This window comes from Pocillopora damicornis, chromosome 1 (assembly GCF_964200805.1).
Source record: "Pocillopora damicornis chromosome 1, jaPocDami1.2, whole genome shotgun sequence".
Classification (NCBI taxonomy): Eukaryota; Metazoa; Cnidaria; class Anthozoa; order Scleractinia; family Pocilloporidae; genus Pocillopora; species Pocillopora damicornis.
In genome coordinates this window covers 7,572,623-7,597,140 of record NC_142670.1, presented here as the reverse complement: position 1 = coordinate 7,597,140, position 24,518 = coordinate 7,572,623, and the positions used below count along the sequence as shown (strand labels likewise).

Sequence of the window (24,518 nt, the reverse complement as noted above, 5' to 3'; positions counted from 1 at the left end):
GGTGGGCGTTGTATAGGGCGAATAAGACAGGAGTCTTTCTATCAATTAGAAATGCTGTATGATGATCAGGATAGGATGACTGTGTAACAATCGAAAAGCTGTTTCGATGTGTCTGATAAAGCCCTATTGCTTAAGTTAGCGTTCATCCAATATACTGTAGTCTTCTCATCTATAGGCGTTGTTTAAATCAGCCTCGCGCGTTTTCTAACCGACCAAGCTACTTTGTCTAAACAACACCGTGAACGTATAACAAAAGAGGAAGAAAACGATTTTAGTCATGAAACTTAAAGGCCATTTATACATCATGTTGAGATTCAACTCAAAACGAGATGATAAAGGTACAGAGTACCTATTATTAATTTATTAATTCCCAACCCTCGACGACCGAGCGAAGTTTAAAACTTGCAAGGTTTGCGAACAAATTGTACACGTGATGAAATGACTTTGAGTGTAATGTGAAACACATAAGTAAGAATTCAGTTTTTTCAAAACTCGAACAGTTCATGCTTCCCAAAAGAGTTTTTTCCAACTCTCAGGATTCGGTGCTTACTTCAATGGTAAGCAGTGTCTTCAAGTAGGTTTATCATTTCTGAGAGAGCAAATGGAAATAACTGACTGGTTGCTTTCAAACAGGATTAACATCCTCAATATTGAAGTGTATGGAAAGAGAAGAGAAAAAAGGAAAAGAGATAAAATTACAAGCGAAACATGAGAACAAAAAAACACTAACGGCGCTTCTTTAAAGAATTTCGTATGCATATTTATGTAACACAGAACACATAATTCCCAAGACATTTTCGTTTATTTCTTTCATTTAAACATTAAAAAAACCCCTCGTATCTGTACAAACTTATATTAGAAAAATTATATCAAAGAGTTAAACTGGCCATGGAAAAAAAGGGTTAAATGCAGTAAATTTTTTATTCTTGCATATGTCCCGCTACCACCATAGGTTTGTGGAAGGAAAAACAGTAAATGTGGAAATGTGTATAAGAGGCAAAATGTTAGTCAATCAATCAATCGGTCTGTTCTTAACAGACATTTCGAATTGATTGAACCCGCGGTTTTTGCAGTACACGTCGTCGTCGGTACACGTCGTAGTACTTTACTGTGCCTCGACTCCAATTATTCTAAGATTGCTTTGTAAATTCGGAAATCTATTGAATTGATTACTTTTTCTTCACTATAGCAGTGAGACCCCTACATGTTTTTAAAATCAGAATCGTTTGTAAAGCAGTAAGTTTACTTGTATTTAAAAAAGTAAATAACAAAAAAGAAAGGAAAGAACCTTCTTGTTATATCATTCATGAAGTTTGACTGATTGAAACAGGTTGATTTTCTACATAAAACTATCGTCTAGCGATAACGTAATTTACACGCTTGAAATCGCTATATCAGTAGAGTTATTTTTCACATGGCACTGAAGCATAGGTCTGGATTTTCTACAGCTATTTACTCAAAAACTTTAAGTGGACCGGATCATTTAAAAATATAGTCTATTCTTGAGTACAAATATGTTTTAGGCGCTATTCAGAGGTCATCTTAATTTTCGCCTGACGGCTACGTGACTCTAAATTAGTCTGAGTCATTCTCTCACACGTAAAATCTATTGCTTTATCATAATTATAATGATAACGATTATAATAATATGCACAGTAATAATGATAATAATTATGATTATAATGATGATAATGATAACTATAATGATATTGAAAATGACAAAGGTAAGTCTAATAGTACAGCAATTGGCTGATCTTAGAGAGTGATATTGACGAATCTTATTATCGAAGGTTGCCTTGATTGATTCGTGGCCAACACCTGGCAAGTTTGTTAAAATCAAGCCTTAGTGTAGCATTGAGAAATGCTATACTCTTGTCAAAGTTATGTCTGCGGTGACAATTCGTAGCTTAAGCGTTTGTCCTCCTTTGTTAGCCACTATAGAAATATTATTCGTAACAATTCAATTTCACCCTATCCCGCCACTGTTGTTAAGTTTTGCCTGCTTGAGGCGAATAAGTAGCTTTGGCGTTTTCTTGTAGGACCCAGAAAACCAGAAATTTCTACAACATTTTTGTTTGTTTCAAAGGAAAAGCCAATTAGGCGTCAGAGAACTAAATCGCAAACGTCAAAAAGTGTTTGCCGGTGTTTCTAAGGTCAGCTTGCATTTTCTAAACATTTTTATAGCTGGTCAGTACAAAATTGACTTATCAAATAAAAGTGTTCGCAGTTTTCTGATTTCACAGCAAACCTTTGGTGTGTGTACGTCTCTAGCCTATTACAGGCGTTAAGTCGGTGAAATGGAGCAAAATAGTAAACGGTCCGATAGGAGCGCCGGAACGAACAAAGCTAAAGGCTTGGGTCGGGTTATGTAAGGGAGGGAGGTAGGTTTGGGTGGAGTAGCCTCCTTCCTTTACGCGATCCAAGCCTCACGCTCCATCCACTTCGTTGCTACTATCGTGCCGGTTACAACTTTCCTCCGTTTCACAGACTGAACGCCTGGAACAGGACAGTACGTCTCTTTCAGATGAAAGCTAAAATACAAACTCTTATTATGGTACTCGGAGCCAATCAAACCGATGGTACATATAACATTACGTATTTCTACTGTCTACCTTTCTGTGCATTTGGCGCTTGTATCTGTCTCGGTCAAGTTTACGCCTTGTATCCGATATAGGCACGTCGGATAACTGCTCACGAAAAGTATTTTTATTTAAATGCTCACTTCGACGTTTTCTGACGCTTTGTGGAGCAAATAAATTGCTCTTTGTCCTGGCGTAAATATAAACAATTCTGGGGGCGTAAATCGATGACCGCGCCCGCACAGCCTCGCACAGTTTCTCGTTAAAACACATGACTGAAAAGCAGTTGTTTTTCAACATAAATGCGACATCGCAGCTTTTTGAGATGCAGCATATTTCAACACAAGCTCTCATGTTTGGGACCTTTCCCCGATCCCGAAAATGTCCAGTAGAAATCCCGCCTCGCAGAGTGACGTTTGTCATCACCTCACTGTTTGTGCAGTAGCCCTCTTCCTTAGTATCTAGGTCCTCTCGATCTTGGGTGTCATTAGCTTGATGTATTGTCTCAGTCTTGGCCTGAGTATGTTCTGGGAGGAAATGAAATCATAGTTAGGCACAACCCACTTTCGCCATTTTATTGTGAAGCAAATAATATAAATGCTTACAGTTCCATAGGCCTCGATGAACTACCTGCTATTTACGAACTAAACACAGCTGTAAATAATGAATAGTGTTTTGGAGCGAAAGAACGGTACATTTATAAGAGCTTATTGACATTTTGGAACTTCCTTGAATGACGACCAGTGACAACTAAATGCTTCAAATAGTCTTAGTGTTTTTGTTGCCGTTTTTGCCTCGTGTTTACCATGGCTATCGCAGGTAAATGTCCCCTGAAATAAAAGAAAATATTCCCTGACATACAAGAAGCCAATTAGTAAGTATTACCCTTACATCAGTTTTAATCGTTGTACCGGGTTGAAGTTCATTGTATTCTAGTTTTACATCGATTTTTCTCACCTTTCTTGTTCTGACTCCCAATATCTCTTCTAACGTAGGAAAGTCTGGGGTAAAAATCAGAAGAAGGAGCTGGCATCTCTTCGCAGAGTTCTTCGCTGGCACACTTGATAGCATAACAAGAGTCCCTTAACATCAGGGCGATATCACAAGTATTTCTCTTACAACACAAATGAACACATGCTTCCATACTGTCCACGTGACCAATTGGAGTGAATTTTCCCGCGGAAAGTCCACCGCGGAGTGTAACGTCATATGATACAACGCTAGGTCTGCAATACATGCCGTTACCAATGGCTATTTCTTGTGGGAGAGCTGTACAAAAGAAAGTGGGAAACACTGGTTTTGAACAACTTCTGTATAGTTGTAAGTTATCCGATTATTTTGACTGCACATTGTGACGTGAAAATAATGAAGTTATTTTCAACTAATTTTTTCAAAATGATCTGAATTCACTTTGATTCCTCATGGGATTCAGAACTTTGTCTCACGCATGTGATATGATGTAAAAACATATCTTTATAAATTGAAATTTTCACAATGTATGACATACCTTCCTCATCTCGACTTGTTATGTATGATAACCTCGGACTCAGGTTGGTCAGTAAACCAGATTTGCGCGCAAGTACAGGCTGACAGAGATCCTCGTTGTAGCAATTTACCGCGTAACAGTTCGCCTCTAACATCAGTGCCACGTCGCAATCCTTTCTACCGCAACACATACGAATGCATGTCGATATCTCGGATATTTTACCCAAATCTGTGAAGTTACCAGCCTTTATTCCACCTTTTAGTGTCGAGTTGTATTTTATATCACTGTTTTTGCACATAAGTTTTGAGTTTGTAGCTGGAAGGTTGCTCAAAGTTATAGCTGCAAAGAAGAATGTGTTGTAAAAAGATCAGGCCAAAGATAGGAAAAAATTGACGCATATTGTGAATTACTTGATGATAATTGATAATTTAGTCCTCATTTAAGATCCAAAAGATATGATCTTTCATTTTCCTACTTAGGCCTTACATTAAAAGTTGAAATCTTTATAGTAATTGTTTTAATCAGAAAGAAGATTTGGATTTAGAAAGCTGATTTACTCAAAATAATGACATACGATAAATCAGTCGCACGGCCTTACCAACTCAGTGTCTGCAGAAACATGAAACATAGCTGGGCACAAAATTGTCGCGACAAGCACGTGATCTGGAATCGATAGCTATGACACTTGCAGGCTCCTTTCAGCAATTTCACTTCTCGTTCATTATTTTGCTAGTTCTCTTTACGCGACTTGTAATCATGTGCTGTAACTAAAGATCTAAGCAAACCTACATACCTGTGTCCTCGGTGACATTTGTGACCCATCTTCGCACAAATGCCACAGTGGGCTGATAATTCTTAGTCTCAGATTTCACTGTCTTACATAGTTCTTTAGTAAAACAAGATACTAAGAAACAATGCCCTTTTATGATTAGAGCTAGGTCGCACTTTTCTGAAACACAACAAAGTCGCGTACAGGAATCCACGCTTTCCACAGTTCCTACATCCGTGAAGTTTCCAGCAGAAATTCCACCTTTTAAGGTCACGCCGTCCTCTGCTTTGCTTTCTGCACACTTCAGATTCTGCGGAACAGGGTGAATTCTACGACTGTTACCTACAAATGAGATACACATGGACACCTGGGGCTCAGCTAAGACAACAAGGTAATGATTTCAGCCATGGAGAAAAATTCCTTTTTCACTCCGACATTCAGACTTTTTCGTTCAACTTCATCAACCGCTAAGAATGAGATAAAAGGCGAACTTTGATTTTAAAAAAAAAACCTTGAACTGGAAAAACTATGATCTTAAATTTCGAGAATCTCCGTCTGTATAGACAATTATTTCAACGATTATGTTTAAATTTGCAGTTCGCCGTGAACTAATTTTTCAGATCAAAATTTGAGAAAAAAGCAATAAAACTATTAAGCTAACGAAATTGGGCAGAATTTTCTCAAAGCTAAGTCAAATTAAATTGTAAAGTCTAACAGGGTACAAAAGTGCTTAGCGTGCTCGAGAACGAGTAGAAGGGTCAATATAAGGACGGAAAACTCTGAAGAGCAAACAAGAATAAACGCCGCTATCTAAAAGGGAAGGCATGCTACTTTTGCTGCTCCATTAAACTTACGGATTTCGATTAGTGCTCCAAGCCTAATGGTGAGAGACGCCTTCGCCCGCGGGATATGAATCAAAACTTAGAATTACAAAATCCCTGGTGATCACGTAGTATTGACGCGGGGCTGATCAATTGGTCAAAAATTCATCAAAATTTCAAACGTATTTTACAAGGCATCGCCAGTCATTTAACGCTGATCCGCGTGAGCCAAAGGATGCATCGTCTTTGAAAAATACGCTCTTTTGTTTATGAGATTCATGGTACCAAATCAAGGCAGTGGGTTTCCAATTTTTAGTAACTTGTAGCGTCTTGTACGACGACTTGTTTCAAAGAGATGTATTTCTGCATCATTTTATTGAATACTTTACTCGCGATTGAAAAAAAAAATGTCTCTGTATCTTGCACCTACCTTCCTCTCCTTTTATTGTGACATGAGAAATCATCAACGAAGATGGCGCTTTCTTCGCTAGTACAGCAGTACACAATTCTTCACTGAAGCATTGTACCCCATAGCAGTTTTTGCCGGACATGAGCGCGACGTCGCAACCCTTTTCCTCGCAGCACAAGCGAATACAAAGTTGCATTGCAACAAACTGAGCCAATTTCTTAAAACTTCCTGCGTTAATTCCACCACGAAGAGTTACGTTTTGGCGAATCGGGCTCTGCGCGCAGGATTCGATGGGACCCTGTAAGTTCTTTGTACTGTTTGATAAAGCTGCAGATTCGAGAATATCACGGGAGTTATTACAAATCATTACAAGCGTTAATTTGAGTGAAATATCCGCTACAAAAACAAAAAGGAATCTTGCATACCCTTCGCTGTGGCAATTAATGACAACAGTAGTACTAGAAGTAGAATGACGGAGATTGTTTGCCACCTATATTGTTTCCTCATGGTACCATGGTGAAGTTTGTAAAGGGGCAACCTGCCTTCACCGATAACACATTCTTTGCATCTTCTGCAGTTCACCTCATGTTGAATTTTGAAGAAAAATGATGCATTTTCTTACGGAAAATTCGTAAGGAAGTTGATTCTGCCCTCTTTCGATGTCTGACTCTCAGAAAACTAGTGAATTATTGAACATTTCGAGTCGTTAGCTAATCTGACCTAACTGGGGTTGTATTGTTCGCCGGAGCTCGCAACTGGTTGTTTACGTTCGCTCTCTCAGGCTATCAAATTCACCTCAAAGGACTCAACCAAAGTAAGTAAAAAAGTTCAGGCTTATGATACTTAAACAGTAGTCAAGAAATAAAGAATACGTTTAGCTATAAAATTCTTCAGTGGTGTCCGAAGCTCGTCACTCATGCAACTGGTGCTGGAATTAGTCATTTTTGGCGGAATATTCATAAAGAGAAACTGATCACACTACTCATCCGTGACAATGAATGAACCTCGTGACAGCGGACAGAGAGAGAGAGAAAGAGTGCGAGTGTGATCATGAGTGACATGTATTATTCTTGCTCCACATGGAACGCCTTTTCTACGACGATGTTTCTTGCGTGCAGTGTACGCTTACGGCGAAGAATCCCGTGAATTTCCAATCGTGGTTTCTGAAAATTAAAGGCATACGTGTTGGGCAGGATGAAAGTCGTATCTGAGGCAGTGTATTCACAAAATCTACAGCCAACCAAACGTAGCCTTGGCTAACTACAAGCAAAGTGCACTGGGAAAGCTATATCGCAATGTCATAGGCTCGGACGCAGAGTTATCTCGAACTCAGATGCAACACGTGCAGTAAATGGATTTACACCAGAACTTTTGAGTTAAGCAAGGTTCTTTCTTCTGCCGATCGCCTATATAGGACATCTTCCATTCATATAAGCAAGCTGTTGGCGTCTTTAAACCGTATTTCATGTTTGTGTTGACCACAAAAATCAAGTAATAATTTCTCCCTCCGGCAAAGAGACAAACAGATTAAAAAAAAAGATACTCACTCATTATGCAATTCAGAAGCAGTAAACTGCATTTACAGTCAAACCAATATTAAGCGGGCATCCAAGGAGAATGGCAAATCAGATTCGAGGACTTAGGATTCCAGACCTAGGGAAAAAGTGAATGTAGCTCATTTAAGAAATGGGGCGTCTTTGACAGTGTAAACAGGGTCCACACTTATTGATAAATGCACCACGCAAAGACGATTTACAATCTTATGACGGTTTAGGCCGCTTCAAGGCCGAAAATATCACTGAAAGCAGTAATTTTGTTTTTTTACGATGCATTGAAACACGTGAGATTATATTAGGTATCCACCACTCTATTTCAAGAGGTACTTTTTGAAAGTACAGCTTGTTGGATTTGTTTTCGTTAGCTAAAACTTACTACGTGGACTGGATTAATTTTAGTAAGAATGTTTTAATGCAGGATAATTAGCCTAAAAAAATTGGTGTTTTAGGCAATGCACACCTGCACTACTGAGTCTATTCGACCGCATGCGAACAATGACCACTATGTTTTGTCAAGTTTCCCGGCACCCAAGATAAATATCACATGCCCCAGGGTTTACAAACACGTGCGTGAAGCGATAAGGCCAAACAATACCGTGACCAACTGAAACTAAATAGAAAATTTATATGCATCAATAACCTTCATTAAGAACCTCTTTATATAAGCTTCGCTGAGCATCGTAAGTAGAAAATAGGAAAATTGTAATATCACGAAATTGTATCCTTTCCCAGATAGTCTGAACTTACCGTTTGGACTGTGCATTTTAGCCATGAATGAGGTGTGCGTTTCTATGTCTTGTGAAAGTGATGAATACAAGAGATGCTAACTCAACTAAAAAGCTAAAAGAACGTAAAGCTTGAGTGTTCGAGAAATGATGTACATTATGGTTTTAGCCTTGTATCCTTGGAGATGCTGTATTTACATTTTAAAAAGAAAGTCACGAATTCAATACCGTCACGTATTGAGTTATTGTGTTTCTACATCGATAAAAATGATCGGAGTAACGTTTTCCCGTCCGTATGATGCCTTCGATTCTGATTAACGTGGACAATTAGATAAATTCGCTGTCGAAATGTGGAGATGTTGATCTTCCAAATCTGCTACATTATTGATGTTCTCTCTTCCACATAACATTACTTCAATTGATTGCTTCAGTTCTTTAAGTCTAAATGTAGTCAAAATAGGATTTATTGTTGAATTGACGGACAGAAATATCTCGGAAGTTACTCTTAAAATCAACAGCCAATTCTGCTCGTGGCAACAGTCGCAGTTTGCTTCAATAAGAATAACAACGAAATAGGGAATCATACAAATAATCAGACAAAATAAGATTAAAAACGAAGTCGCGGCACATCGATCGATGCTGTTTTTGGAAGTTTTGTACTCTGCGTATATAAAGAGTCGTATATCGGTCGTTAGGGATCGATGACTGTCTTTGCAAATCAACGCGAGAGCGGCTCTTTCGCAAAGTTAGGAAAATCCCAGAGTAGGCCATCGTAGTTGCGATAAGAGTGTGTGTAAGTGAATATCGACTAAACGTAAACATTCAGAGACACATCACGAGCTGAAGAGAGGCGAAGATGGAAGAAGAAACAACTATGATCACGTTGCAGAAGACGAGGTGTTTTGGTCTGACTTTAAGAAGATAGAAATGAGGACAAACAACAGAAACGAAACGATCGACAGACATGGACGTAACGAGCAAAATCGAGCTGTTAACTCCGATGTATTCCACTATTATAGGGAAATCCCCCTCTGTAGGGGGAGGATTATCTCCAAATGCACACCTAAGCCTCATAAGAGCCTCTGCTGGGCAAACGACAATGCCAACGAACAGATCCACCGCAGAAATGAATATCAAAAACACGGAAAAATGTTTTTCTGAAGCGACGAAGGGGATCTCTGTACAATGCCACCAAAGTCACACCATTAGAAACTGATATGGGAAATGAAAGTAAGGAAAAACTTATTCCACCCCCGAGACATGATGATAAACGTATAACAGCACCGTGATCAGAGATAGAATATTGTCTTTTAAATGTTTGAAGTCTTCAGGATGGTAAATTGATATCACACACACACACACACGCACGCACCAACAAAAAAACTTATGTTAAGCGGAACTTTTCAATCGTTTGCGCGTAACGATTACCTTACATACGCCACTAATGCAGTAAAGAAAGAGAGAAAGATGTCTTTTTTCCCGTCACAAGCGTGGGACAAAGAAAAAATTCTGAGTCCCTATGAGGAATTAAACCTTTACCAAGCTAAAACTTAAAATTTCTCTTATTCTATTTAAAATCATGACGCTATCGTCATGGCTGATCCTGGCTGTATGGAGGACGCGTGTCATATGAATTTCGTAATAGACCTCACTCACCGTAGAGTCTGTGTGGATCAGTAGGATCAGTAGTGTAGCATTGGAGCGCGGAATCCGAAGGTCTGCGGTTTGATTGCTCATGGGAACTCAAAATGTTTCTTAATTACACGCTCGTGACAAGACGAAAACATCTTTCTGTCTTTTTGTCTTTATTTATTAGGTGCATATTTAAGCGTAAAAATATTGTTATTATAATAAGGTTGCAGGCAACAATCACGATGAATACACTTGCACATAAAGAAAAAGAAGTTTTTTTCCAGGGTGTTGTCACTTTCGAGGTAAATTGCGACATTTCAACTGTGTACTGCGCGTCTTCTTTGGGCGATAAGGTCGACAGAATATTGCCAAAGTAGTGTTTTGATCGTCAGAAACTTGCAGTCAATATGTTTTCGAAAGTCGCGATCAACATCAAAAGTGATCACCTTGTCAGAGAAACAATCATATCTCATAAACAAATCAATACAGTTTGCCATATTCTGCGTGACTTGAGCTCTGATCCTCGTAGTCTAAAATTAAGGATCCGTCATTGTTAACTAAATGATAAAATGTCCATGCAGCGAAGACAGGGAACATTCGTATCTAGTGAAGCAAAACACAAATCATTTAATAAACCTATGCTATTATGTCTATTATCACATAAAAGAAGGTATTGATATAATCACTCACACTTCGTTGTGCGTGGCAAAGACAGGTGTGATATACTGTACTGTTCTGCGCCACTTAGCTAGAACTAATTAAGAAAGGAAATTTTGGAGACTAATTTCAAGCGGGTTGTATTAAATTGGAAGCAAATCCTGTGATGCCAGCGCTTCAGAAAGACTATAATGGTTGTTAGCTGGTTAAATAAAAAAGGACTCACAATGGTCAGTAATCAATAGTAAGATTAAAAACAATGCTTAACGTGGCCACCAAGTTAATATATTAGCCTAAGGCTATGCCATTAAAAGAATATATTGTTTTTTCTGGCATGTTATTGTTAATCTCTTGCGAGTCTACCGAAAGAGTTATGATAATTTTAATGAAACAGTTTCTTGAAATGGTAATTTATGCTCTTCTTATTGTTTTTTTTCTTGAGTGTGAAAGAGTTTCCTAAACCTTACCGCAACTAAATTTCAGCAGAAAGAGCGGATTGACGTCACTAATTAGCATGACAGTCAGTTTCCCGCATTAGATACTTCCATTAACGGCTCTCTCTGGCACAAAACAACGCAAGGTGTATCGGTTTTACAAAATAGTGTTCTCTGAAATACTTCTGGAAGAGAACTTTGCTTTGATCTGCAGCATATAAAAATTAGAAAAAATAGTCTTTTTCTTCGAACGTGATCCTGACACACACGTAACTCACAAAGAAGTATGATGACCAAAACTTGTCAAATATGGGCAACTACACAACTATTATTAACTTTGCTGAGTGAGCACCAATGTTCCTTTAAAGACACGACTTTCTGTATAGTAAGTATAGTTACCACAAGCATATTTCGAGATATGAATCGAAGCTATAGTCCTCCTAATAGCATGCGGAGGAAAAGAGGAGGCTAAGACTGATAGAGCCTAAGACGTTTTCTGATTATAGCTTGTTATGTATTCTAAGGGAGAGTTCCTCGGTAAACCAGCGTATCATACCATAACTAAGCTACTTAATTACTTTTAAGTCTGGTTAAACACAAGGTCCTCCGTGCTGATATGAAACTCTTGCGCAAAGATGCAAATGAAGGAGTAATTCAAGCACGATTTTTGACATCAAAGCTATGACAATTCTGGAATAGGTAAATGGATGGTTAACACCTAGCTCTCCACTCCCCATGCTAATGAACATATTGCTGAAGTAGTAGCCACTTAAAAACCCCTTCTCGGGTCTTCTTGAAAGAAAATGCAGATTCTCTTCATCTGCTTCCCGTCCACTTTTGATCGAAATCGCTAGCATAAACATTATCATTAATTTATAAACTTCCTACAATTAGTTGAGTAAACGGTGGTAGAAAAGTCAACTCCACTATACAAAAACAATTTTCAACACGAAGTAGATATTTTTCTTAACAACTAGGAAAAAAAGATACCAGTTAAACCTCACTGACTAGTCTCATAAGGGCAGTTACTTCTGTGAATAAAGAAAATGCAAAAAACATCATGTTTGACCCAAGACATAATTACGATTAAGAGCCGCCTGTCTCAGCAAAATTGGAGTAGATAACTAAATGTCAAATTTGAAGAAAAAATGTATTAAAAATCTCATATGCAGTATTAAATGTTGGAGAAACCAGTTTGATTTGTAAGCGAAGCTATTGATTACCCGCTCAGTCACATTAAATACTGAGCTTCATGATGGTCGGATGTTTGTTGCTAAAAAAGGATAAAGTAAGGCATGAACTGAAACTTCGCGGGAAATTAATTTCGCAATATTGGCGAGGAAATGTATCGCGGGGTTATATTTTGGCGATTTCAAAAGGCAAATATGAAAAAAGGGCATCGACTTTCGTGATTCACGCGTCCTAGTATTCTGAGGAATATATACGAATAGAGCTAAATCTTTCCTTGCAAGTTAACGTCATTTCAGAGCAAAAGATACAAAATAGAAGTTACCGGTTAATAATTTTAGTATTTGTCGATGCGTACATATCCTTTATATGTTTTGGTGTTACGAATTTATTCTTTTAGTCAGCAACTTGAATTTTCTCGAGAGAGCTTATTTCGCGTATCTAAATTTCGCTTTGATTTTCATTCGCCGGTCTTTGATTTGGCGATTTTTTTTTTTACAATCGCCCAAAACGCGATATTAAAGACCTACGAATTTAGACACCAATAAGGTAGATATTTCTATTATGTTGTTTTATGGAAGTGTCGAAGGGTATTCGATGTGGAATTAATCTAAGGGTTGTGCATAGCTGTTAATTGATTCAGTAAAATTTGTGAGTCAACTTTATTATTTTCACCATCATGATTATTTGTCAGGCTTAGCGTTGGGTCATCAGGAATGCGACGGAAGTAACGACCCGTGTACAGGAGAATGCACCCCGACGGGCGGTTCAAACGAGCAGATTTGCAAACATGGGAATTATACTTGTAATCTGACTTGTAGCCAAGAAAATGGTAAGCAAACTTGTATGGCTAAAAAATTTAATCTAGAATACAGCGGAAACAATTCTTCTCAGCGCTGCATCGGAGAAGTAGAAAGATGCAAAATGGATTGCAACAGAGGAGACTGCGATCAGCTTTGCAACGGGAAAGAATATTGCATTATGCAATGCAGTGGAAAAAAGCGTACTCAACGTTGCAATGAGCCAGCAAAAGGATGCAAAATGAACTGCAGCGGGGAAGAGTGTAACCAGTATTGCAACGCAGAAGACTGCGATATGCAATGCAGCGGGGAAAATTGTACTCAGCGTTACAATGGGCAAGTAAAAAGATGTAATATGAAATGCAGTGGGAGAGAGTGTAAGCAGTATTGCAAAGGAAAAGAGAGTTGCAAAATGCAATGCAGTGATGGAGAAGTGTGTAATCAGCTTTGTAACGGAGAAGGAGACTGCATTTTGCGATGTAATGGGGAAGGGTGTGATCAGGGTTGCAGTGGGCAAGCGAAAGGATGCAATGTAGCATGCAGCGGGAAAAGATGTAATCAGCGTTGCAACGCACAGGTAAAAAGTTGTAATATGCAATGCAACGGAAAAAACTGTACCCAGGATTGCAAAAGGCAATTAGATAAATGCACTATGCAATGCAATGGGATTATTTGTGAACAGACGTGTCATGCTCACACATGTAACATGACAAGGTATGGGCCCAGGAATAGATTAACTAAACAGATCTGCAGAAGTGGTAATGGCACATGTTATCAACACATTATGATGCAATGCAGCATGGGAAGCTTTGATATCAACTGTTACAGAAGTGGTCGATGCATAGCCTCCAAACGGCTCAATAGTGACTGCAGCCCTTCAATTTTATACACGTCCAACGTCGTAAAATCAGCCTCGATAACAACAATACAAGTTATCGCAACTCCAACTTCAACAGTACAAGGTAAACAAAATTACCAGGCTTGCAGTGACTGCCCTCGACCGAAAATGATGAAAAGATAACAGTAATAATAATAATAATGATGATGATGATGATGATGATAATAAAAATAACACCAATAATAATGATGACAACGACGAGGACGATAATGAATTAGATAAACTTGTTTCATTACAGTGGATACTAACTGCTCATCTCCATACGAGTAATCAAAGCAACTGTAGCAGAGTGGTCATAAAAGAAAATCAAATTTAGAACAGAATTTGAAACCAGCTCAGCAATTATTCTAAAACAGTTATTCGCCTCAGGCTCCGTGAATATTGTTGAGTAATCCTTGAGACTCTGATGGTCGAATAATGATGATATTAATAAAAATAAAAATAACCATAATAACAATAATTATAATACTGGTTAAGAATGTATGAAAGTCATATATTTGAACTGCGGATAAAGAAATGAATGAAAGTGATCCTCGCAGTAATGTGCACTACTTAGGCAGTAGTGAAAATAAGGCCTGAAAAAAATTCAGAGATTTGAACCCGTGACCTCTGCGATACCGGTGCAGCGCTCTACCAACTGAGCTAACAAGCCAACTGGGAGCTAGTCATGATGTTGTTGAATTTTTTTTCAGGCCTTATTCTTATTCTTAACCGTTTATTCATCACTTCACAGGTTTATTCAGAACCAACATGACCAGCTCCCAGTTGGCTTGTTAGCTCAGTTGGTAGAGCGCTGCACCGGTATCGGAGAGGTCATGGGTTCAATTCCCGTACAGGCCTAAATTTTTTCAGGCCTTATTTTCACTACTGCCTAAGTAGTGCACGTTACTGCGAGGATCACTTTCATTCAGAATTATAATACTTGTACAAATAAATATAATGAGAACAATGTCAGAATTTTTTGCTCCACCAAAAATTGTTAAGACCCCTACATGAAATATCCCACTTAGATTTCTCGTGTTCCAAACTCCTAGTAGTTGATTGAAGCATAATTTGAGATTGTCTGAATTAATTTTGACCATGACTTTTTACTTTCATATACAGCTCCTTTGCTATCATCATCACCGAAATCATTTTTAGTATTGGTACCATCACCATCGTCGTTATCGTCATCATTATCGTTTTCGTTACCACCGTCGATTTCGTCATCGTCAATTAAGTGTCAATATGCTTGGCTGAAATGGCTTGAGTCGGGTTTTGATTGTGTTAGAATCTTCTCTTTTGATTTCAGCAAAGCTTTTGATTCGGTCCCTCATGATATCCTCTGCTCTAAGTTGAAAACACTTGATATAAATCCATACGTGACCAATTGGATTATTAGTTTTTTACAGAACAGGAAACAAAGAGTTGTTGTTGATGCCATTGTCACGGACTATGTAAATATCAATAGAGGTGTCCCTCAGGGGACAGTTTTAGGCCCTATACTATTTTCTATTATGGTCAATGATATTAAGGCCATTCTACCAAATCAGAATTTACTTGTGAAATATGCTGATGATTTAACATTAAGTATTCCAGTAAAATCGCTGGCTAATAACGGCAATTTAGCAGCTGAGGAGGTCCGATCGATCGTCGCATGGACATCTGCTAATCGTATGCAACTAAACTTCAAGAAAACGTGGGAGATGCTTCTTAGAGGCAAATCCACTAAGGCCTTACCTGCTCCTCTGGTTTATATAGAGCGTAAACCATGTCTGAAGTTGTTGGGTGTAACTTTTCAATCTGATCCGTGTAACTGGGATTTACATTTTGATAATATTATATCGAAAGCCAGTAGTCGTCTGTACATCTTACGTGTTTGTAAATTCTATGGACTGCCGCTCGATCATCTTCATCTTCTCTTTATCAGTCTTATTCTACAGATGTTTGTTCTCTTATTAGTTATTCAGTTAGTAATTTAGTTAGTTTATTAGTTTTATACTTGCTGATTTCATGTCATTGTAACTAAACACGTTTGTTGTTTAGAGTGCTTAATAAAGACTTATTATTATTATTATTATTTCCACCTCGGACAACTCCGTTATCGCCGTTGGAAAGCATTGAGAAACTGGTACGTATTGAAAGTTATTTTAACTGTAAACTCTCCGCTAACGAACACTCTCGTAAGCGGACAGCTCTCTAAATTGTTTCTTCTATTCCCGTTTATGCTTCCCAGTTAGATTCTGTATTCTCTCTTTCTTGTAAGCGGACATTCTCTCGTAAGCGGACGCGGACACTTTTTAAAGTGGAAATTGAATTTTTTCTTTGTTTTCATTCTCTCTTCATCGGACAAGCGATGCATACTAATGGACTCTTGGCGATAAAATATTTTTCAACGAAAATATGACCCTTTACAGAGCAACAGAATAGAAAGGATCCGTTTGATGAAATATTCATTTGCCTGTGAGAGAGCATGCTGCCCGTTTGTCTAATATTAACACTCACCCGTCAGCGGGCATCCCCTACTCTTCTTTTGTTTCCGCTTATAGCAAAAATTTTCCGTAGGCGGAGAGTTCTGTTAACGAACTCTTTTTCCAATTTCTGAGAGTGGTTGCTTACGAGATAGTTGATGATATCTTTTTGTTCGCAAGTTTCGACTCTGTGTTCGTCCGTCAACTTTGATAACTTTTTTCATCCTAGGTAAACGCATCTGTTTCTGAATTTAGTAGAATAGAAATCAGCAGAAACAGCTCCATGCAGGTATCTGAATTAACTAATGACTTATGTATCTTCTAATTTTGATCTTAAATTTCAATGCTATTCTTGATAATTGACATTAATCGTTTAAACGCAGAAATAGATATTCAAAGGAATTCAAGTCAGAGGATTAGGTTTAGAAACACCATGAAAAAGACGCAGGGACCTGTGAAACGACAGCTCTCTCAATGAGGGTTAAGCTTGTTCAAGGTATTAATTTCCGTAGATGAGCACTGAAAACGTGAGGCAAGCTATAGAAAAAAACGTGAGGAGATTAAGTTGAGCGGCGAAACAACAGCCTGATACAACCGATTTTCGCCCGAGTCCACTGACCTCTGACGCTGACCCAGGTTACTAATGGTGATAAAAAATCCACAAATTCTTTCTGTTCAATAAGCATTATTTTACAAAGCGAGAACTAGTGGGGGAAGTAATTTCTGACCAACTTTTCCCTTCTCTATCAGTTGTACATTGTTGATGCTATTGGATTGTAAGACACCTGATTTTCTGTAACATTGATGAAGAGTATTTCATTTGCAATTACAGGAGGTAATAAGTTTGTTGGAAGACTTCACCGATCGGTATATTAACTTCTCAAAATCTCATAAAGGAGAACTTGGTGTAGGAGAGGTTAAAGTGGTAACAGAATCCGTTTTTAGAGTGGCAGTCGCCTTCGAGGAATTTGCTCTTAATTATGGTAAATACCATCTGAGTGGAACAGAGCCTTCAAAAACGATCGTGCGCCAGAAAATGGGTAAGTTGAAATACAACCTCACTTTAATTCATGATTATTTGTCAATCAATTACTGATCTATCAAGCTTTTCTCTAATTGAATGGTCTCACTGCTCCTTGGGTCAAATTAATGCGTCTGAATAGGAATGAGGTTAGAAGTCTAATTTGCAAATAGTGAAAATCTCCTGCTTAACATTTCGTTTCAATATCCGAAATTTGAATATTTAGAGAAATTAATCAAAGTGCTCTGTGAGCAAACTCGTGAATTGACACATGATTTTTTAGACTATGTTTAATGTTATCTGGTTTAGGGAATTTTGTGGTTGATTGTCATATCTAGAGTACGAGCAGTAGTACAGTGTTCGCTAATGTAGCAAAGAAACAAAGTAACTTTGGGACAAGAAGGCATTACAATTGAAATGATCATGCTATTACATTTGACAAGGTGGATGATGTCATGTGTTTTAAACGTCTATCATTTTTGTTTCTGGTTCAAAAGAAAAGGTTGGAAGTAAATGTGGGTGAAAAGTGAAATTTATTGTCTTTCGTTGTAAATATTAGAAAATCAAGGCAATGCTGTCTTAATGAAAACATTAACGATTCCCTCTTTATCAAATGAGACAAACAGGAACGAGTTTTGAGTGATATAACTAAGCCAAGCCTGCCACCGTCATTTTGGATCTCCTCCTGGGTAGATTTAAGTCACGTGCTAGGCAACGTATAATCAATAACAAGATAGAATTTCATTTCAGGCCTATTTATCAATTTTGTGGTGTGTAACTTTCGCATTTTGGTACGTTGTATGTATGTTGAATCTTCAAATTGTCTTGAAACTTAAAAGAAAATTGTTCTTTAAAAATTCACTGAAAATCGGTAACTAAAATTGTTTGTTTAGGTGTTATTTGATTTTCGTGTTAACTTGTTATTTCGTCAGTCGCCGGCATCTTTTGTTGCTTCACACAGGAAAAACACACGCAACGAAACGTAATGATCAATTTTGTCCTCAATCTCACGCCATAACAGAAAAAGCTTTTGAACATCTGTACTCTTACATCTGTAACTCCGAACGCTTCGCAGTAAGTGATATTTTCAATGAATCTTCGGATTGTTTTCAAGTTCAAGGATTGTAAATTACAATTCTATGAAAAACGAAGGTTGTTCTGTTATTTCAGTGTGAATCCTTGCATGCCTGCCAGTCGCTGGCGCTGCTTGTTGAAACTAAAACGAAAAAAAAAAACTTTTTTAAAATTATCATTGGCTTCTTTTTCACCCCACCACTATTCTTAGCAACAAAGGTCGCCATTTCGTCTGTTTATTGCTCGCCAAAAACTATCAAATGCACTCAAAAGCCTAAAATCTAAAAAAAGTTTACAGGAATCGGCCAATCGAGCGAGCGAATGGCATTCCCCACATCGTATCTATAACTCACTCTTGCGCATGCGCGCAATTCACGAGTTAAAAATGATTGATCCTACACATATTTGATTACCTTCTGTGGCGCGGTATGTTTTCTATAATCGAAAAGCAGAATGGCGTGTAATACCCCATTTACACGAAAGTTTAAACACGTTTTAACCCTTTAACCCCCAAGATCTGATGGTTAATTCTCCCCTCCAGCTGCTACACATTTCCTTGTAAATTATTTATAAGAACTTGGTGGTAGATCAAGATAGCAGCTTCTACCTGATAAGTGCAAATATTCTCATTACTTGTTTGCTAAATAGTGCATAGATATTATAGGGAGAATCACTTCTGGGGAGTTAAAGGGTTAAAGCTGTTTTGTTAAAACGGTTATAAGTTAGCGACCACTTGAATCCTTTGGAAAATTTGTTTTTTCAGTTCTCTACTTCTGATTTTCATTTAGTTACCCGGTTGAACTGAGACATGTTTTACTGGCGTGAATAGGTGATTAGTTACTAGTACACAGTGAATTATGTACAAATTCAAGTTTCTTGATAAACGTAACCACTTGTATCATGTTTCTGCAATTTCCTAAATCCTATTAATTGCCAACTACTGTTTACTTTCTTCCGACAGTTTTAAGTATTCAGAAAGGTTACCGCCAGAATACGACCGACTTCTCTCTCGAGGAGAACGAATTGCAAGCCACCATTAATATTTCCTCTGCAAACTTTGCGGAGAATGGTTTGTTTCATCTTTAAAGTACATCCTTCTGTTTCTTTATTTTGTATTTCATAATCTTAATACTTCTAAAAATGAGTAATTTACTTGGGTAATTTTTTTTGTATTTTTGTTTTTTGTTTCCAGAGTTTTTTAATTTGAATTACGCCCGCTATAAACTTTGAAATGTTTGTTTGCTTGATCATTTGTTTATTAGGATCAGTCGTAATAGGGTGAGTCTACAGAGAACTCCACGAATTACTTCAAATAAATCAAGACATCGAAAAAGAAAATGGCAATTCAAGGTGACATTTACAGCTAAAATAAGTTCAAACTGTTACATGATCATGCAATGCGTCATTTTCCGAAGAGAATCCACAATTCAATAAGCGCATAGTGAATAAATTATCTTAGAGATTGTTAGGACACGATTTTCTTTACAGGTATGTGAATACCAGGATAGTGACTGTAGCTTTGGATCCCGCGCCCGAAAAATTACAACAGGATGTCATCTTGAAGTTCAAAAACTTGAAGGTAACATAATGAACACTGAATGTTTGACTAAGTTCATCTTCGTTGCGTTGGGTTAGTTCAAAAGTAAATAAGATCTCTTTTAGGTCGATGAAGGAGAGAAGCATTGCATGTTTTGGAGTGGCCTCAGCAAGAGGTAAAAAGTAGCCACTATCTATTTTTGTTAAAAAATCATCTGCTATTTGGGTCCAAATTTCAGCAGAAAATTGAAAAGTATCAGTTGAACGGTTATTCGGAGCGTAAGTAGCCCTAAATTTCAGAAGACATTTTCAGTAACAATAACAAATGTTTTGGACAACCAAAGGTGAATTCTTACCTTTAAGTTATCAGTAACTGGGAAAAAAATATGCAAGTAACAATAATCACATACTCATAACTTTTAGTCATTAAATGCCAATTCGAAGGGAGTCAGCACTCTGAATGATGTTCGAAACTCCGAATTGTTATTCAAAAAAATAAACTCTTTTTTTCAGTCCAGACGGGTTTTCAGGAGATGGTTGTTATGTAGATCCAATAAAGAGCAACTCAGAAGACACAGTTTGCAAATGCAATCATCTGACTCATTTTGCTGTCTTAGTTGACTTCAGCGGTGGCCCAGAGGTATTTTTTTACTCTTGTTGTAATTTTCTTCTTCGTGATAAGTGTGTTGGGTCAATTAATCCATTGTTCATTTCAACTTTGCCATAGCTCTCATCCAAGGACGTCACTATTCTGGAGATCATCACATACGTGGGATTATGTCTTTCCATCATAGGAATTCTTTCCACAATAACTTTATACTTTTTCCTCAGGTGAGTGCTATTTCTAAGTAATCAGTGGTGTATTTTCTAACAGAACTAACGATGTTAAATAATACCGGCGTTCAACAAATGGTGAGCAACACCCACTACAAGAGGCTGTCAACCATCATATATTTTCAGTCGCTTCAAAAAAAGTTCGAAATAAACATAACAATAATTTATGGGCAATGTTTTTTACAATTTCCATACACTCACTATGTTGTAAAATTTATGAGTCGCTATTCATATCACGTTTGGTTTTCAGTGCTTGTTTGTTTGTATGTTGTTCCTACCTTTAATGGTTACTTGATTTGTTTGGCCTCGCTCTTCCTTTGCGTTTCTATAAATTTATCATTTTTATTATTATTTTATTATTATTTTATTTTATTTTATGATATGATTTTATTATTTTATTTTTATTATTATTTTATTATTATTATTATTATTTATTATTTTTTTATAAATTTTCTATAGATTTATCATACTTTTATTTATATACATATTAACATCAATACGTGTTTAATTTTCACCAGAGATATTCGACAACCTCTGTCTCAAATACGACTAAGTCTTTCTGTGTCCCTTGGAGCTGGACAAATAATCTTTCTTGCTGGAATAAAAGCTACAGAAAAAACGGTGGGTGGCTCTCTACCATACGTGGTTTTTATTCGAAGACATCCTCCTTGAATGAAATGTGAAAAAAGGTATTTCCCCCTTTCTTTTGAAGGCTATTTGTGTCACAGTGGCAGCTCTAATGCAATATTTCCTGATGGCCGCCTTCTGTTGGATGCTCGTCGAGGGAATCTACCTCTACCTGTTTGTTGTGAAAGTTTACAACATCAACACCAATATGCACATGTATCATGTCATTTCATGGGGTATTTTGATTTTTCGGTTGAATCTATCAAACATTGTTAGGGATTATTTTGTTACCTAATTATATCAAGCTTATTAACTCTTAAATTTCTTGATAGGTTTGCCAGTCATTATGGTTGCCACTTCACTGAGCATCGCTGCTGAAAAAGATGGGATACAGAGCTATACTAGCGATGAATAGTAAGGGCGCATCTTAACTTTTTATTACTCATTTTTGTTAATTTTGTTTGTTCAATTTTTAAAGTTTGTTTCGCTCTAATGTGATTATATATCCTACCTATCCTTATTATTTTCATTAATCTCCTTCTTAATCTTAATCTTCATAGGCTAGCCTACGAACTACAGTTTCTTTCATTGAACGAATGTTACTTTAGAAAGTAACATACAAAGCAGGAATATTGTGGGACCTAATTTTTCTCTTTTCATCTTTCTTCCCCCATTTTTTCCCCTTTAGCTGCTGGATGTCCTCAAATGACAATTTGATCTGGACATTTGTCGCATTTTTCATTATTATTGAAGTTGTAAGTTTTGCATTTGAATAAATGTTTTCTTTTGACATTATTGTGAATGACTGTGTACAACAGCCATACTTCATTACAAAATTCTATTCATATCTTCCTCTCTAAGATCAACATTTTGATACTCGCTCGAGTCAAAAGGGAGATGGCCAAAATGCAGCCAACAGGAGACAAGCAGATTCTGCAAATACGGTATGATGGATCTTCCAAATTACGTAAAAAAAAAAAAAAAGAAGACGGCTTCTGCCGGAGATTTTAACGAAATCATATCAAATTTCTAAATCATCCTTTTAACGATATTTGCAATTGATCTTTTAAGAATCCCATATCTTAGACTGTTGTCGTCCTTAGACTTGGCATTAGAGCATGCGTGGTTATGATTCCCTTGCTGGGTGTCACATGGTTATTTGGTCTTCTGACACCATTACACAAAGCTTTCAACTACGTTTTTACCATCCTTAATTCTACTCAGGTACGTGATTTCATTAATAAAAATATCCATACAAAGTGTCCTGAGATGATATACAATCAGACTATTTCAGTATGTTCAGATGACCTTTGCTACAATAATTATTAAAATACATAATAGGATAAAACTAAAAATAAAGAAAAAAAGGATAAAAAAAATTGTTTCCGCCTTTATGTTATCCTTATTTACTTCATTTACCTCTGAGATATTGGAAGAATCGATTATAAAAAAAAAGACTTATCTTGAAAACCTGTCTTTCTTTTTAAGGGTTTTCTGATTTTTGCCCTGCACTGTGTAAGAAACAGCCAGGTAAGTTTTATACGGAAAAAAGATTGTGTAGAGCAGGAGTTTCAAAATCTTGCATGAATTTGAGTGCCTTTTTTTGTTACTTCCCTTGTCTATCTGCAGATAAGAGAACGATTCAAGAGAAAAGTTAGCACTGTTTTCCCATCTGCAACCAATGGAAACTCCACAAAGAAGAACTCACATGTTAACATGAGTGATTTTGCTATGTGAAGGCAGTTGAACTGCAGTCTTACAATGAAATTGAACTGAAAAATCACACACGTAAACGTAAACCAAAACAAAAGAGTGTTTAGGGAATAAGATCTAGATATATAGGTCATACCCACAGATTAAGGTTACACGCCGCAATGATCCACCCATTTACCATGGCCATTGATGGTCGCCTGAAACATTTTTATTTTTCATTAATAGCTGACAGCTTTGTTTAGGCGGGAATATGTAAACAAGAATGAAAAGTTTAAGATTCGCTCGTATTTCTCAGAAATAGCTAAATCAAGGGAGAGGGTTACCTGGGAGACTCTTAAAAATCCATTTCAGCTGCGTCACGGGTTTTTCATTCGTCTTTGCACTTTTATCAGGCTACTGAAACATAGAAAAAGACATAGCTTGCTAAAAGATGGCAAATATTTGAAATAACAAATAACGGACGCTCCGACCAGTTAAAACAGCTTTCTTGATCATAAAACAGATGCAACGTGGTCAAGTTGGAGCACAAGTTTTAATTTTTGGTCAGACTTAAAAAACTCCATTTTTTTCCCCAAATTCAAAACTTAATCTGCATGCCTTAGAATAACGCAAATAAAACGAGTTACGTGTCTGCAATAGCTATGGCCATTAAATGCAGATAATTTTTTTAAAGATACGTGTTTACACAAAAAAAATGTGTTTAATTATGAATGAGAGGTGAAAAAAATATCATCGGTGTCGAAGGTTTTGATAAAAGTGATCGCATTCATTACAAAGGCAAAATTGCACTTACATACAAAAAAAGAAAACGTTGGGAACGTCGAAAGAGCTGTTCGAATTCACGATAAAGATCATAGTTTCCAAAAATTGTTCAAACTGCACCTGCCTTATGTTAATTTTATCGCCTCATATTTTCTTTTCTGTTCTTTCCAGATTTTTCCTCTTTTTTTTCTTTTGGAAATCCCAGGGGTAGTCTGAAATAGGTGGTTCATTAAAAAACATACATAATTAGCTGTTAGTTATGAACCGGTCACTTTTTGAGGAGCAGGTAATTTATTGTTAACAACTGGGTTGAAAACGTATATTGGTCACCGTAAAGAGTAAAAAAAGCTGACGTTTCGAGCGTTAGCCCTTCGTCAAAGCGATTGGAGAAAGCAGACAATCAGAAAACTCTTGAACTATTGCTTGCGTTTTTAAACATAATAAATTATTACTGTCTACAATTTTATGCGACTCCACGTAGTATAGCGTGAATGCTTCGTCATTGTGAGTTGGATGATGAAACATTAATGCAGTGAAGATAAAAAAC

The 24,518-nt window shown here is 37.1% G+C and overlaps 3 protein-coding genes across 5 annotated transcripts; 2 read left to right on the top strand and 1 right to left on the bottom strand.

Moving 5' to 3' along the window:
- Positions 1-780: 780 nt before the first annotated feature.
- On the bottom strand, positions 781-10,144 carry LOC149051725 (uncharacterized). 3 transcript variants are annotated; one of them, XM_089184149.1, is made up of 8 exons: positions 10,002-10,144; positions 7,612-7,717; positions 6,490-7,227; positions 6,086-6,391; positions 4,859-5,176; positions 4,087-4,404; positions 3,537-3,848; positions 781-3,106 (listed from the first exon to the last, which is right to left on the bottom strand). In XM_089184149.1, the coding sequence occupies exons 3-8, from the start codon at positions 6,569-6,571 to the stop codon at positions 2,592-2,594; spliced, it is 1,851 nt and encodes a 616-aa protein (XP_089040275.1). In that variant the 5' UTR covers positions 6,572-7,227; positions 7,612-7,717; positions 10,002-10,144; the 3' UTR covers positions 781-2,591. The 3 variants fall into 3 exon arrangements, with proteins under 3 accessions (XP_089040275.1, XP_089040280.1, XP_089040283.1); XM_089184154.1 differs by lacking the exon at positions 10,002-10,144 and adding an exon at positions 8,368-8,502; XM_089184157.1 differs by lacking the exon at positions 10,002-10,144 and adding an exon at positions 8,081-8,099.
- LOC149051724 (uncharacterized) lies at positions 6,821-15,239 on the top strand. Its single transcript, XM_089214626.1, has 4 exons — positions 6,821-6,878; positions 12,951-14,018; positions 15,059-15,183; positions 15,225-15,239. Exons 2-4 carry the CDS (start codon positions 13,103-13,105, stop codon positions 15,237-15,239), a joined length of 1,056 nt encoding a protein of 351 aa, XP_089070752.1. The 5' UTR covers positions 6,821-6,878; positions 12,951-13,102.
- A 1,892-nt stretch (positions 15,240-17,131) lies between these two features.
- Positions 17,132-24,423, top strand: LOC113667366 (adhesion G protein-coupled receptor L4). Its single transcript, XM_089184660.1, has 15 exons — positions 17,132-17,444; positions 19,461-19,568; positions 19,762-19,849; positions 19,988-20,078; positions 20,162-20,211; positions 20,549-20,675; positions 20,763-20,866; positions 21,388-21,490; positions 21,582-21,732; positions 21,829-21,910; positions 22,185-22,251; positions 22,358-22,440; positions 22,600-22,720; positions 22,985-23,026; positions 23,126-24,423. Exons 5-15 carry the CDS (start codon positions 20,186-20,188, stop codon positions 23,231-23,233), a joined length of 1,014 nt encoding a protein of 337 aa, XP_089040786.1. The 5' UTR covers positions 17,132-17,444; positions 19,461-19,568; positions 19,762-19,849; positions 19,988-20,078; positions 20,162-20,185; the 3' UTR covers positions 23,234-24,423.
- The last annotated feature ends 95 nt before the right edge of the window (positions 24,424-24,518 follow it).

Coding starts and splice junctions, on each gene's coding strand:
- LOC149051725 (XM_089184149.1), bottom strand. CDS start 6,571: ATGAGGAAACAATATAGGTGGCAAACAATCTCCGTCATTCTACTTCTA. Junction 5,177..6,085: donor CACAATAAAAGGAGAGGAAG/GTAGGTGCAAGA, acceptor TCTCATTTGTAG/GTAACAGTCGTAGAATTCAC. Junction 4,405..4,858: donor AAATGTCACCGAGGACACAG/GTATGTAGGTTT, acceptor TCTTCTTTGCAG/CTATAACTTTGAGCAACCTT.
- LOC149051724 (XM_089214626.1), top strand. CDS start 13,103: ATGGCTAAAAAATTTAATCTAGAATACAGCGGAAACAATTCTTCTCAG. Junction 14,019..15,058: donor TCCAACTTCAACAGTACAAG/GTAAACAAAATT, acceptor TTTCATATACAG/CTCCTTTGCTATCATCATCA.
- LOC113667366 (XM_089184660.1), top strand. CDS start 20,186: ATGTTTTGGAGTGGCCTCAGCAAGAG. Junction 21,491..21,581: donor TAAAAGCTACAGAAAAAACG/GTGGGTGGCTCT, acceptor TTTCTTTTGAAG/GCTATTTGTGTCACAGTGGC. Junction 23,027..23,125: donor ACTGTGTAAGAAACAGCCAG/GTAAGTTTTATA, acceptor GTCTATCTGCAG/ATAAGAGAACGATTCAAGAG.